The following is a 16,123-nucleotide window of genomic DNA, read 5'->3' as shown; positions in this document are numbered from 1 at the left end:
CGCTGTGCAGTCACGTCCGGGATACTAATACTCACTACACCCCCTGATAAATTCTTTGAGGGGTGCAGTTTTCAAAATGGGGTCACTCCTGGTACCCCATGGAATCCACTTTTCTGGTACCTTACAGGCTCTACAAACATGACATGGCGTCCAGATACCAAACATCTGAATCTGTGCTCCAAAAGCCGCATAGCGCTCCTTCCCTTCTGCGCCCTGCTGTACGTCCAAACTGCAGTTTATGACACATATATGACACATGTATGACACTGGTGTACCCCGGATAACGGACATAATGTCATATGTGGGTATAAACTGATATTAGGGCACAGCCGGACACAGAAGGGAAGAAGGGTCATTTGGTTTTTGGAGCACAGACGGTTTGGTTTTTGGATGCCATGACACTTTTGTAGAGCTGAAACGCCAGTAATTTGGAATCCCCTGATAAATTACCTTATTTTGGAAACTACACCCCTGAAGGATTTATCCAGGGGTACAGACAGCATTTTTAACCCCCAAGTGTTGCTATAACTTTATATATATAACTATAACTGTAGTGGATTGTGAGAGGTGAAAATGACCATTTTTCCAGGAATACGTCCTTTCAGTGCCTAATATATTGTGCCCGCCTTGTATCAGAGATGAACGCTCTTAAAAGCTGTTGTGCCTGGGATACCCGTTTAACAGTTTTTGGAGTGTCTCTGCTGACATAAGTCGGGCACAACATGTTGCACACTGAAATGGCAAATCTGTAAAATTTTCATTTTTAACTTCTCTATCAGTTGCGATTTCATTTCTGGAAACTAAATAAATGCAACACTCAAGGGTTAAAAATTCTCGCTACACCACTTGATAAATCCCATCAGTGGGGTAGTGTCCAAAATAGGGTGACATGTCTGCGGATTCCACTTTATTGGCAATTCAGGGGCTTTGCAAAAGTGGCAAAAAAAACCAAACTGTGCTCCAAAAACCAAAATAGCGCTCCTTCCCTTCTGTCCCCGGTTGTGCCCAAACAGCCGATTCTACCCACATATGGCATTAAGTCCGTTATCCGGGGTACACCAGTGTCATACATGTGGGCATACACTGCTATTTGGGTACCCAGCAGGGTGCAGATGTGAAGGAGCAATATGTGCTTTTGGAGTGCAGATTTAGATTCTTCGTTTTTGGACACCATGTCACATTTGCAGAGACCCTAAAATTGCCCCTACAAAATGGGGTCACTTCTTGGTGAATTCCAGTTTACTGGAACCTCCAGGGCTCTGCAAAAACATCATGGCGCCCAGAGGGTCCCTCTAAATCTGTATCCCAAAAGCTAAAACGCACAGTGGTCCTTCCCTTCTGAGCCCTGCTGTGTGCCCAAGCAGCAGTTTACACCCACATATATAATTTTTTGACCCACGGGATGGCCCACTTAATAGTTTTAGGAGTGCAGGTCTCTGACAACACAAAGTGGGTGCAACGTATTGGGCACCGAAATGGCATATTTTTAAAAATTTCAATTTTCATTTTGTACATTAATTTTTGGGAAGCATTTTAGGCTCAAAATGATAATACCCCTTGATACATTCCTTGACAGGTGTAGTTTCTAAAATGGGGTCACTTTTGAGGGGTTTCCATTGTATTGATACTTTAGGGGCTCTGCAAATGTGACATGGCACCTGAAAACTATTCCAGCAACATCTGCCCTCCAAAATCCAAATAGCTCTCTTTCCATTCTGAGCCCCAGCATGTACCCATACAGCAGATTTTGGCCACATATGGGGTATTGCCGTGTTCAGAAGAAATTGTGTAACAAACTGTGGGGGGCTTTTAATTCTTAAACTATTTGCAAAATTAAAACTATGGCGCTAAATGGACAATTTATTGGGAAAAAAAGTAATTTTTCATTTTCACGTCCCAATGTTAATAAAATCTGTGAAACACCTGTGAGGCCAAAATACTCACTCTACCCCTAGACAAATTCTATGAGGGGTGTAGTTTCCAAAATGGGGTCACTTATAGGGGGTTTCCACTGTATTGGTACTTTAGGGGCTCTGCAAATGCGACATGGGACCTGAAAAATATTCCAGCAAAATCTGCCCTCCAAAAGCCAAATAGCCCTCTTTCCATTCTGAGCCCCGCCATGTTCCCATACAGCAGATTATGACCACATATGGGGCATTTCTGTGTTCAGCAGAATTTGTGTAACGAACTTTATGGAGCTTTTTCCCCTTTATCCTCTTGTGAAAATTAAAAATTTGGGGCTAAATTGACAGTTTGTTGAAAAAAAAGTAATTTTTCATTTTCATGGCCCAATGTTAATAAAATCTGTGAAACAGCTGTAGGGTCAAAATGCTCACTCTACCCTTTAATATGTTCTGTGGGGGGTATAGTTTCCCAAATGGGGTCACTTTTAGGGGGTTTCCACTGTATTGGTACTCTAGGGGCTCTGCTAATGCGACATGGCACCTAAAATTATTCCAGCAAAATCTGCCATTCAAAAGCCAAATAGCGCTCCTTCCATTCTGAGCCCCGCCATGTTCCCATACAGCAGATTATAGCCACATATGGGGTATTGCCGTGTTCAGGAGAAATTGTTTAACAAACTGTGGGGGGCTTTTACTCCTTTAACCCTTTGTGAAAATGAAAACTTTGGAGATAAAGTGACATTTTAGTAATTTTTCATTTACACATCCCAATGTTAGTAAAATCTGTGAAACAACTGTAGGGTCTAAATGCTGACTATACCCCTTGATGAATTCTGTGAGGGGTGTGGATTCTAAAATGGGGTCACTTTTGGGGGGTTTCCATTGTTTTGGTACTCTAGGGTCTCTGCAAATAAGGCATGGCGCTGAAAATTATTCCAGCAAAATCTGCTGTTCAAACACCCAGTGTCGCTCCTTCCCTTCCATGCACTGCCGTGTGCCCAAAAATCAGTTTACACCCACATATGGGGTATTTCTGTGCACGGGAGAAATTGCACAATAAACTGTCAGATGCATTTTCTCCTTCAACCCTTTGTGAATGTGTTAATTTTGGGTCTAAATGAATGTATTAGTGAAAAAAAATGAAATGTCTAAATTTCACTGCCATATTATTTTTATTCTTATGAAATGCTTAAAGGGTTAACAAACATCCCAAATGCTGTTTTGAATAATTTGAGGGGTGCAGTTTTGAAAATGGGGTAATTTATGGGGGTTTCTATTATACAGGCCTTTATAATTACTTTCAGAACTGAAGTGGTCCCTAAAAAATTGGTTTGGAGAATTTTCTTGTAAATCTGGAAAATTGCTGTTACACTTGTAAGCCTTGTGACGTCCAAAATAAATTAAAATACAATCAAAAGATGATGCCAATATAAAGCAGAGATATGGGAGATAATATTTATTCATGTATTTGGATGGTATGACTATCCGCCTGAAAAGCAGAGAATTTCACATTTTGAAAATTGCAATTTTTTTCAAATTTCCATCAAATTTCCTAGTTTTTTTATAAATAAATGCAAAAATATTGATTAGTGTTTACCACTAACATGAAGTATAATGTGTTACGAGAAAACCATCTCAAATTCATTTGTGTAAGTTAAAGCGTCTCAAAGTTATTGCCATTTAAAGTGACACATGTCAGTTTTGAAAAAAGAGGCCTGGTCTTTAACATACTTTTGGGCCTGGTCCTTAACCGGTTAAATTCTCTTGTCCCACACTCCACAATCCTGCTGCAAAGGTCTGTGAATTATGTTAGGGACATTGTGTGGCTATATGTCTACTAAAAGACAACAGATGAGGGGGCCACACGGTGGCTCAGTGGTTAGCACTGCAGCCTTGCAGCACTGGAGTCCTAGTGTTCAAATCCTGCCAACGGCATTAAACCATCTGCAAGGAGTTTGTATGTTCTCCCCGTGTTTGCATGGATTTACATCCCATATTCTAGAGACATACTGATAGGGAAAAATGTACATTGTGAGCCCTATGTGGGGCTCACAATCTACATTTAAAAAAAAATAAATAAAAAAAAAAAAAACGACAACAGATGACTCCTATAGCATTATTTGTGGTTACACAAGAATGTTTCGGAATGAAAATAGAAACAAGATGAGAAATATTTTGTTCTATTTTTGTGAATTGGACTCTCTAGATGTTTGTAGATCTGTTCTTAAAGTGGTTGCCCACACTCAAAGAAATGTTATTGTTTGTATAATAAGTTCTACAATGTTCCAATATCATTTTTGTATAAATTCCTCACGGTTTTCTAGATCTCGGCTTGCTGTCATTCATTCTGCTTACCTCTAGTGGATAAAAACCAGTCTGTGGTCGTGTGATTTACAGTCCAGGGTGATGTGATGGACACCACAGTAATCAGACATCTGACTGATAATGCACCTATGTGACCATCACATGACCATGGACTGGTTTTTATCCACTAGAGGTAAGCAGAATGAATGACAGCAAGCAGAGATATAAAAAAAAAAAAAAAAAGTGGCCAACCCCTTTAACTACCAAGTGTACAACTTCTGAAGGCGGGATCAGTTTATTTGCCTAGTCTCATAGACCCAATAGAGGTAAAGTGGTTTCCAAAAGTACCTTCTTTAATAGTCTTCACCAACAAACATCAAAGCATACTCCACTAGAGTGGTAGAGGTCTGTAGGGCTAGAAGGACAAGTGCATGTATACAGCAGACCCGCAGCTCTGTAAGCAGGCCTTGATCTCCCAATGGTCAGGGACACCCCTTCTTTGGGAGGCAGTAATTTGGATTTTAGAAATCCTTCTACAGGTCTGGTGTATTGTGGTGCTTTCCTAGAAACACAATTACTGGTAAGAATAATTTCTATTCTGATTTTCCTAACATACTTGTTTCTGAAGCTCCAGACTCGGAGCACAGTGGGTATTCCCTGTGATGCTGCTCTCCATTTCACACAATTTACTGTAAAAGCAGTGATTTAAGTTAACAAATACACCTGAAGAATTCTTGAGAATATACAATCTGCCAATACAAGGAACTGATCTGCCTCCAAAGTACTCAGGAGTATGTAGAAGAATCAGGAGGATTAGATGGTTTTACAACGCAGACTATACACATGAAACCTGTCGACCACAGGTCCTTCTAGAATCTAGAATCATCATATGCCAATCAGTAGGAATTCTCATCAATCAAATCTATTAATGATTTGCAATTCTGAATATATTAGACTAAAAAAAGATTACTATTGCAGAGGTGCACATAGTCTGTACATGGTCTATAACATGCAGTATGCCACCATTGTACAATTGTGGGTATATAATAGGGGATACCAGCCATCTGATAAGGGTTAGGGGTAGGACATCATTCAGGTGAAGATTGCTTCCTTCATGTTTCTGATACTTTTAAGTTTTAGACTTTGGAAATATTACTCATGTGAAAAGTAAATGCAATACACAAATTATGTGTATTTTGTCAATTATATCATATACTTTAAAAATAACAAGAAAAAAAAAAAAAAGACTTTCCACCAAAGTAATGCGCCTCCACTTCCACTTCCTCTTCCTATTAATAAAATCTGACATATAGATTTAGCTAATGGTATAGGCAAGCTGTCAGCTCAAAGATGAGCGGGCACAGAGCAGGAGGGGAGGCTCTGCGGGGGTCCGACACCTGGTCCAACAGCTATAGGAAGAGGCTGCAACCTCCTCAATACTGTACTGGGCTTGGTATTGCAGCTCAGCCCAGTCACTTGAATAGGAATGAGCTGCTTCACAGGCCATGGGACCGGTGAACGTCATATCATATGGTCTGTGAAGCAGATGCGGCGCTAAGGGAGTCGCTTCAACCAGCTGATCTACAGAGCCCCAGGTGTCAGACCCCACAGACCTTCAAGTGTAGGCAATAAATTTTAAAGTCATGAAAAATCCCTTTAAAAAAAAAAAGAAGAAAATATGAACGGCAAATCTTGCGGCAAATGAACATTTTGTGTAACCTGTTATTTGAAGTAAAGCATCGGGAACCAAGACCGTCCAATTATATTTACATCACGATGCAGCTTTAACATTATGTGAAAATCTTCCAACTAGCAATTGTAGCAAAAAACTTAGCTTATAGGTTATTATAAAAAAAACAAAATTAAAATGAATGAATCACAGACTGATTGTCAATCCTAGGGCCATAAAACACTGAGAATGATCACATTACCCCAAATGCCCCGAGGAGCAAGAACATAAATACATAGCAACACTATTGCCCTTTATAAGACAACACTAAGATCCTGCCGACCATTCTTGGGCCTCCTTCACACACACACACGCTTTTTGAGTGTCTTTGAGGGCTTGTAAATAAAAATGAAACTTAGATGCCATGAAGTTTAAGCCCTTTGATAGTGTGTTTGTGTGGCTTTTATAGTGTAACATGAGCTTCTTCTCCCCTATATAAATACATCCTATAGAGAAGTCTATGAGAAAATGGCAGATAAAATACAATAGCCAGAGTAGGCTGCATTAAAAATAAAAAAGACACAAATGCTTTAAAATAATTCACTACAGACTGTAAAGGGAGTCCTGGCTACAAAATACAAAATGTCTGACAAAGGGAGCCTGCACACGGAGTAAACGCTCGCTCATTCTGAACGTAAAACTCGTTCAGAGTGAGCGGTGTAAAAACAGATCCCATTGATTTCTATGGGTGCCGGCATATGCGCGTATCACATTGAAAGCAATAGATAAAAAAGCCTCCCATTGATTTCAATGAAGAGCGCGCATATGCTGACACCCATAGAAGTCAATGGGATCTGTTTTAACGCCGCTCACTCTGAACAAGTTTTACGTTCACAATGAGCGAGCGTTTACTCCGTGTGCAGGCTCCCAAAGAAGAAAACCCTGGTCAAAATTTCAACGTAAATATTGTGAAAAAAAACCAAAACGTAGCAAAATGCTGTGTGTGAATTCAGCCTTGCCAAGAAGTCAAGCCAGCCAGCCTGCCCATAGACAACATGTGCATACCGCAGTATGTAACAGTCTCACTTTTATTGGTTTAAAAGGTCTTTTCCTTAAGTAAATTCTTAGACTAGACAAACACAAAGCAATCCATTTGTACAACCGTGTCACCACATATAGAACATTATATACAGGAAAAAAGTCACACTGGTCCTAAATATTAAAAAAAGTGTATTTTTCACAAAATCTTCAAACCTGATATTTCTAGGCACAAAGCCCGGGTTATGACACAGTGGATGAGTAAATATTCCCTTACTTACATTGAATAAAGTCTATGTAGCTATGGGCTAAGGAATAGAAAGAGGACTTGAGCCAACCAGATACTGCAATGTGATACAGCACGGGTGGTGGAAGAAAGGGCTGAACGTAAAAGAGCAAAGCATGCTGGGACATTACACTTCCTCTAGCTTCCGCTTCCTCATGTGCCCCGTATAATACAGTATATATCCCCAAGTGTAAGACTTACCTGACAAGAGGTAACCACTTCATTGCTTCCTGTGGTCACAATAGTCTGCAGTATTGTATGGCTAAATATCATGAAAGAAGTTATGATTTATTAAAAAGATGCAATGATGCACTTCTTGTTCCAAAATGTTGGACAAGGACACAGGATATTATCACAGAACTCCAAATGACAAGAGAGATTCTAAACATGTCTGTAACAAATCCCCCCTTTCCAAACTGAAACACGGCTGGGGGGTTTTCAGGCACAGATGGCTTATAACCGGTGTCTCCTCTTCTCTATACACTAGCATGCCTCTTCATGATTGCAGAAAAGGACTTTTATTTCCGTTATAAAAGGATGCAAGAATTCTTGTCCTTTTCCTTTTCTTTGGGCTCTTTCCTCTTTTTCTCGCTGCTCCCTGGTGGTCGTCCACTGGAGGGACTGGCAGCGGCTTGAGGTGGCTGCCCCGGCTGTGGGCAAGCAGAAAGAGTCATTAGATCATACATGTAACCGGTGTATGGATAGATTCATACACTACATAGGTATTCAGGACACATGACAACATTTAGGAATGGAGAGTTTTGTGCCTTCCCCTGAGTTTTGATGAAACAATTCAACAATTACCTAGGTCCAAGTATCCTGGAGAAAATATCCTGAAAACATCTGCCATTTTGCTTTCATGCATCTGTACAGGTAATGGAAGACGGAAGAGACCTGTACTGTGTGCAGGCCATACATCTGCCAAAGAACATGGCCCCCACAATGATGATCTGACTGCACCAGATATAACCTCCTGGAGTCCCCTGCAAACTGATGACTTTGCCAGAAGAAATATACAAAAAAAAAACCAAAAAACGTGATAGTCTTCAGTAGTTGATACCTTTTTAATGGCTAACTAATAATGATGACAGATTACAACGTTTCGGATCTCTAGGCTCCTTTCTCAAGTAAATTTAAAAACCATTTCTGAAAGGAGAAAGGAGCCGAGAGTTCTGAAACGTTGTAATCTGTCATCATTATTAGTTAGCCATTAAAAAGGTATCAACTACTGAAGACTCAAGTTTTTTTTCTTTTTTTTTTTAATACTTCCTACCCACTGGCTAACACAGTACGAGAACAAACAATTTTCCTTTTGCCAGAGGAGACAACAACCATCTGGGAAGAGTAGTATTGTGTGGTGGCCATTCAAAAGTAATATTTAGTAGGCCCAAGGCCTTCAGGATAGGAGATGATACTACATGTCTGCCTCAAAGATGGGGTCCAGAGCAGGGGATCTCCCCTCTAGGACACTTATATACGCTCAAAAGGGAAAGAGGCAACTCCTTGAAGATATTGCTTGTGTCTTTGCCCTGTTGCAGAATGAAGTTGGAACCAATTCCTTGACAGCATTATGCAAATCTGTTTTCCAGAATGTAATTAGGAAAACAATGCCTCTTTTTGCTGCCTCTAGGACAGCCCCCTTGAATATCAGGTATGGTTTTTTCAGACAGCCTAATACCATGATGTGGGATTATTGCCAAACTAATATATCTATTCCAAAAGGAACAAACTCCCAGCTGTGGATAGTGCTGTTTGGATCTGGTTGGATCTCGTCAGCACAGTGTAGGGAAACTAGTAGATATATTAGTTTGGCAATAATCCCACATCATGGTATTAGGCTGCCTGATCAATCAGTGGCCTCAGCAGTCAATTGTAAGGAACCATTGAAGTATGTTAGAGATGAGACCAGAAGTCACACAAGCCTCAGGACTTTCAGCAAAGTGGCCCTGGCAACAGATATCAGTGCACCAGGGGCAAGTTAGTATTTTGTGTTTTTTTTTAATTTTCCAGACTCCCCATGGGTCGCTCCAAATCAAAGTCAGCCGCCCTTTAATCTATGGCCTCAATTCACTTTTGATACTGAACTTGGGACTGGATTGCTTGCTAACTTACCGGCTGAGGGGCGGACGCTGCTGCCTGCTCTTGCTCCTGGTAATACTGCGAGGCTCTTCTGTCCTCTTCTTCCTGAAGTTTTTTAGCCAACTCTAGATCACTGATTCCTTCTGGTATCTGTTCCCAGTCAATGTCTTGGTTCTGCTGCTCTTGCTGTAGTGATAGAGCCATCAGATAGTCCTAGGAAAGACACAGCTTATCATTGAGAAAAGCCTTCCCAAATTTAGTGTCCTAAATGCAGTGACAGTGAGGGCTTCAATAGTGTTTGGTCAGCGGTAAACCTTGGGAGGATTTCCTGGAGTGTGCCTCCCCTCCAATATTTGCCACTGTATATGTATTAAGTGGCACCCGTCACCCATAGGCTCCCATGTTACAAAATATACTGAATGCCACTGTCTACCACACAATCTTATATAGCGAAGAAACAAACAAATGGATATCAGACAGAGGTCATAAGGTAAATAGGATTCTATGAATACATTTGATATATACATTGGGGACCTTGTAATGTAGGAGTCTTATTTGTGACCATGTAGGTTCAAACAATGGGCAAACTGCCTACATGCCCCGCAACGGATTGGTTACACAAATAGTTTTTGCGCCTTACTACAAACTTTTAAAAAGTGTTTGGAAAAGGGAGAATGACTAAGCACAGTCCTAAAAACAAATTTATTAAAGATGTGTGCCATCATATTGCAACAAAATAGTGGTCTAAAGTAAGTCATCCAAGAGGGGGTGCATGGACGAGAATAGTGGCCCTATTTCCATCATGCATCATGGCACTGTGAATAAGTTGGCACATCTGTCTGTCTCCTCTAGGTCTGTACGGTCTTCATTTTAGACAATATTACTAAATAGTTGTTGTTACTGGGGAAATAACACATAGGAATGGGGGTGTACCCGATTTATAGGTAAAAGCTGTGCTTGGCCAGATACTGCTCCTAGTCTAGGATACACACTATGGGATACACTTACTGCTGTTTTCTCACCCCTGTCCCCCTCCCCTGCACAAATGACCAATTAAATATACTTTCACACAATCCAAGCAAACAACTGCTCTGCTACTTTCTTCTGGAAACAATATGTGTGTATCTCCGACTTCAGCAAAATTCTGTTATCAAATAGAAGTGACCCAGGGGGATGAATCTGCAATATGCTTTCCATTACGAGTCAGTGCTCCATTTATTCTGTAAAAAGCGCTGATCCACTGGGCACAAGCATCAGCCTTTTCCAAATACCTGCCTTCACTGTCTCTGCATTCAGATGGAACACATATTGTTTTACTGCATTTACTGACCCAAATATGACAAAATATAATAAAATACTGCTTCTGGGACCCTTTCTGAAAAAAAATAGATATGATCTTGGCAGGGGTAAACCTGGCCTCTCTGCTGACTGAGGCAAGCTATAGAAAGGAGCCCGTGTAATGAGGATACCCTAATTAAAACTGCAGACCACACCCACCATTTACAGATAAAAAAAAAACAACAGTTTTTTTGGCCCCACATAGTGTAATGCCCCTCTACTGGCGCCTAGAACATAAATATGGCCCCTACACAATATATGACCCCTTTTTCCATCCCCACACAGTATATGACCACCGGTTTTTGTGGCCCCATATAGAATATAACCCCTCTTTTTTGTGGGCCTCACACAGTATATGATCCCTACTTTTGTGTACGCATGCAGTATATGATCCCTATTTTTGTGTACGCATGCAGTATATGACCCCTCTTTTTTGTAGCCTCCCATACAGCGATATGTTAGGCCGTTACCTATTGGATTATTTGGCCAGCAGTTTACTCCACCCATGCTCCCGTCCGGGCCAGCCTGGCTGTCACCTCTGAGATGTGCTGTACCAGAGGATGAAGAACACAAGGATGTTATGTCCTGTCATTCTTCACAATTGTGACTTAGGACAGGAGTGTGAATGGGTGTGTAAACTATTGGCCGCTACCTATTGGAATTCCGCCTCTGTTTATGTCAGGAGGGGACACCTGAGGCTATGGACTCGGACGCCTCTCTGGATCTTGGACAGAAAGGTCTGTCATGTTGGATAATATAACAGTATTGGAAGAGGAGTATTTGCACTAGACTTAAGCTAGATCAGGTCTGTGTGCATGGCTTGGTGTGTCCACTAAAGGAAAGATTAATCCCACACTTCATTTATGTTTGGTTCTAATGTATCCTTTTCTAAATACCAATATGTAAATTGACACATATTGGGTACACATAGACATCACTCACACAACCTGTTAGCTTATAGAATAACAAAGTGGCCCTCCAGGGTAGCCCCATGTATTGGTGAAAGGGTCATTTAGCCAAACTGGTTAGATCCTTGACACGAGCTTCACAAACACATTTGCTGTTGCCGGCTCAATAGTACGGCCTTCAAATCAAATGCAGGTTGGGTTGCAGTGTTCCTGGGTTATTAAATGTTTTTTGGGGAAACATAGGAAGCAACCCATTTACACTTCGTAAATAATAACACCAATGGAGTGCAGGGGTGCCCTATGTGGCGAGATAGGGTAGGCCGCAAGGCTTTTCTCAAAGCAAGGACAGGGCTTCTTTTTTGACTTGGGCCTCAACAATTAATCTGTTGTGATGCCATTTTGGAGAAATGTCATGTAGCAATTAAAAGTCTTTTTCTATAAAAATTGCATTTAGTTTAGGAGAATATACTGACGGCCATTACTGGTCATTTCACAGACGTGAAGGAAAAAACACAACAACATCTCATCGCGTCCACTGAATGGAAACACACACTGAGGCTGTCATCAATTCAGTGCATTAGAGATGCTAACTGCTATACTTTACTAAACTGAGAGGAGTCTCAGCGCCAGGCAGCAAACATGAAAACAACAAATAATTATAGGGTGCCAAAGTCATCAGCGCTTGTCGCAGGGCTGATAAATAATGTATCCCAGCCCCATAAGCTTTGCTCCAACACAGGCAGTGATATGACAACAGCGCTCCATCACTGCTCACATCAGTAGGAGGCCCCTACTAATGGCAAAAATCAAATAGAATTTTCAACATGATTCTTGGAATAAAAAGATAATAAAAGAGCCCTGTTGTGAATCTGTTAAAAATCTGATTAAACAGGAGGCTTTGCCACAGACTGAAACCCCACAAAGGACAACATGGCTCTGCTTAGTCACATTAACTCTTTCATTATCATTTGCAAAGTCCTTGCACCAGTACTGACATATCTGTGTTAGAACATAATTCCTATCAAATTTCCAGTTCTGCATTGTGGCGTCCCTTTGTATGATAAATGACAACTAGGCATTAACATTCTCTTTATCAAAGAGGCCGATACTGCCAAGCACTGACTGCCAAGCACACATCTATGGCTGGATAATAAGCAGCAATGGGAATTCATCCAATAGACAACATACCTGATCAATCTGGTCTTGCTGTCCTTGGTACACAGTTTCTGGGTCCGATGGTGGTCTTAAGTGGAAATCTGAGTCACAAAAATTTCCATCTCCATCCACATTATGTAAACTTTCCCAGACAATGTTTTCCTCTGTTAGAAATCCCTGGTCCGTAACAAGCAAGTATAGCAGTCCCTAAATGACAAGGGCAGATTTTAACTATTCATTTCAAGAAAAAAAACTAAAAAAAAAACCATACAAATGGCGCCCTAAAGCTCGTGTTTCGTGAACATTTTATATCTCCTCTAACAGCAAAGCTCCAAGGTTGATATAGCCTTACAATACATGTGCAGTGTGGCTCTCAAACCTTGCGTGGTCCGCTTAATACCAGGTGTTGCCATACATTTTACGGAGATTGCTTTTCTTTTAAGGGGAATCTGTCAGCAGTTTTGACCACACCAAACAGCTAATACTGCCGAACAGGTCAAGGAGTAAAGTTTGATCATATCTATGTTGCTCATGATAGTACTAGATCACAGAGAATGTAGAGTTTATATCGCGCACGCTGACCACTGTCTGCTGGGTTTTGATGAAGAGGAGTGCGTGTCTAGGTCTCTCAGCTACAAACCCCTTCCCTCTGCTCTCAACTGACAGCTCCATCTATCTTTCGCTGGTTAGGACATAGTATGCAAGTATGAGCAATCCCTACCTCATTACAAGGAGTTTGTTAATAGGGTAAAGCATATTAAACTAGCAACACAGGTCAGGCTCATCTCAATGTAATGCCATAGCATTCTGGAGCAAGAGGGTCGCCCTCGGTGCTCGAGACTGTTCAAATGCACATTGTGAAATAAATATCTCAGCAAAGGCGTTACATTCAGATGAGCCTGACCTATCCCCATCTGCGTTGCTGGTTTAATATGCTTCACCCTGGGACAGGCTCCTTATAAAGGAAACCCGTCGTCATATTTTCCCATCTTTAAACTAACAGCATAGTACTGTAAGGCTTGAAGACACAATTCATACCAAGCCATTGTTAAAAATCCTCAGATACACATTTTGCAATAAAAACAGGATTTAATATCGGAGCATACTGGAGTCACCAGTCCAGTGTGGGTAAGGCATAGCATTACATAGCAGTTATCATGTCCATTCCTCTTTGACCATCAGACCCCTGGGCACAATTTCATTGCAGCTAGTGCTTAACTCTTACCCAGGAGATGTCAGTCAAAAAGAAATGGGTATGACCCTGGAAGTCTACTCGGCACTCACACTGACCCGGTGACTTTGTGACTCCAGTATGCACTGCTATTAAGTTTGTTTTTTCCCTTGCAAACGGTGTAACTGAGGTTTTAAACATCTTCATGGTAAAAATGCTTTTTTTCATGGTTCCTCTTAAATGCAAATTCCCATTCTACCTCTAGGTCAAGCATGTCATTCTACATTTGATCAATGGTGCTTTAAATGATGAGCCATCGAGGAAAAACTGTGTCAATTAGATCTATATGGGTTAATACAACATACCTGAACATTATGTGGCAACAACACGTTTATCTGTGCTTAATACATGGAATACAGGTAATGCCAAGGGAGGTTGGGGGTTATACATCACACAAAGCAATAGAAATGTAGAGCCATTAAAACAGGCTACTAATAACTACACTTGTATCTCTTCTTGCTTTGAGAACATTTATCTTCCACGCTGTGCATTTTGCTGTTTATGTGATAATTTGATAGAAAGATCTTAGGAGGTATTTTGGCGCAGCCTTTTCAGCATTTCGCTCTACAGCAATAATTCAGAGGCTCAATTATAGCTTAGAAAAATAGCATATAATTCACTATTTGTGGGGTCTACTCAGCAGAAATATGTTCATTTAAGTAGGTAGTTTTCAGCACAAAATGTATCTTGCCATATTAAAACAAAACTAAGAAAGTTCACAGTCCGTGAACAACGGCAATTCTCTGCCCATGACAATGAGCACACTGATATAATAACACGCTACAACATCAAGATTAAATTAGGCGACTTCGCTTTCCAATTAATTCTGGCTCAGAAACCGTGAAAATTTCACCTCTCTTTATCCAATGAAAAATTAATATTTTTTTAATGACAATCAACAGGGATCCTGAAATTCTCGCAGCTCAGGCTTTTTATATGATCGGCTAATTATAGAGCTATTCATTTCTCACCAAGGAGGAGAGAGAGAATAAATGGGAACGGGAGCTTTATAGTCCAAGAGATCAATCAGCAGATAATTATATCTAAAGCCAGCGAGTGAGCAGTCACACCAGACCTGGCCTTGACGTTCAATAAATACTTCCAGACCCCGAGGAATAACATGGAACATCTTTTCGCTTTGCGCTGTTCCCCTGTTATTTTTTCTACAATTTTATGAAAAAAATTGACAACTGGGTGTTACCCTACACAGCCTGACATTGTCTAATCAATGCTGCCAGCCTCAGACTGTGTAGGAACAGCCTTCTGACAAGGAACATAGCAACAACCAGTTGTCAAGAAAGGAAGAATAACAGAAAACTGCATTGTGTCTAACAAAAGATATGGCACAATTGTTATTTCATGGAGAATACAAGTATTTACAGAAACATGTCAGGAGAGTTGACACGTCCTCCTAACTGTGTTCCATTATCCAAATCTTGTTCTGACTAGTAAATAAACATTCATCTCGGTAAATGTGACATTACTTAAATTACTTACCACTTGATCTATGTCAATTCATTCTCTCTCTTTTTTTTGCTTCGCTGCTGTTAGGGCCCACTTTGTAGAACCCATGGCGGAAAGCTGAAGCCATGCCTTAGTCTCATATGCAGTACGCTAAACAGGCGTGAAGCATCACACAGCGGTTACTGTCGGCGCACAGGACTCCTGGTAGCGTTCACATTTTCATTCTTCTAGAAGCCACATCAAGCACTAACATTCTGCAGTAAGTGCGGGGGTTGGACTACAGAAGACTAGGGCAAAGTTATATTAATTGATGAAGCCCCCATCAAACTGTTTGGAACAAATGGAAGAATGATCATCTGGAGAAGAAAAGGTGAGCGCTACCACGAGTCCTGTGTCATGCCAACAGCAAAGCATTCTGAGACTATTCATTGCTTTTCATCCAAAGAACTGGGCTTGCTTACAATTTTGCTTAAGGAAACTGCCATGAATAAAGTATGGTATTTAACCATCTTCCAAGAGCAACTTCTCCCAATGATTCGGGGGTAATTTGGAGATGAACTATGCTTTTCCAGCATGATGTGGCACCATGTCACAAGGCAAAAGCAAATGACTAAGTGGCTCAATGAGCAAAAAAATTGAATTTTTAGGTCAACAGCCCAAGATCTCAATACTATCCTCAAAAAGTGGTGAATAGGCAAGAAGCTAATATCCAAAATGTCAAGGCAACACTAGTCCTCTGTATTA

At 40.8% G+C, this 16,123-nt stretch overlaps 1 protein-coding gene across 1 annotated transcript in view; it reads right to left on the bottom strand.

The window, feature by feature from the left end:
- Window positions 1-6,952: 6,952 nt before the first annotated feature.
- MINDY2 (MINDY lysine 48 deubiquitinase 2) overlaps window positions 6,953-16,123 on the bottom strand; it is a 60,965-nt gene continuing 51,794 nt past the window's right edge. Inside the window, exons 7-9 of the mRNA XM_075273523.1 lie at window positions 12,718-12,891; window positions 9,317-9,496; window positions 6,953-7,854 (exon numbers count right to left, since the gene is read on the bottom strand). Coding sequence (XP_075129624.1) covers window positions 7,732-7,854; window positions 9,317-9,496; window positions 12,718-12,891 — 477 coding nt within the window. The 3' untranslated portion in view covers window positions 6,953-7,731. The remainder of the gene's footprint in view (window positions 7,855-9,316; window positions 9,497-12,717; window positions 12,892-16,123) is intronic.

This window comes from Leptodactylus fuscus, chromosome 5 (assembly GCF_031893055.1).
Source record: "Leptodactylus fuscus isolate aLepFus1 chromosome 5, aLepFus1.hap2, whole genome shotgun sequence".
In the NCBI taxonomy this organism is placed as follows: Eukaryota; Metazoa; Chordata; class Amphibia; order Anura; family Leptodactylidae; genus Leptodactylus; species Leptodactylus fuscus.
This window is presented reverse-complemented; position numbering and strand designations above follow the sequence as displayed.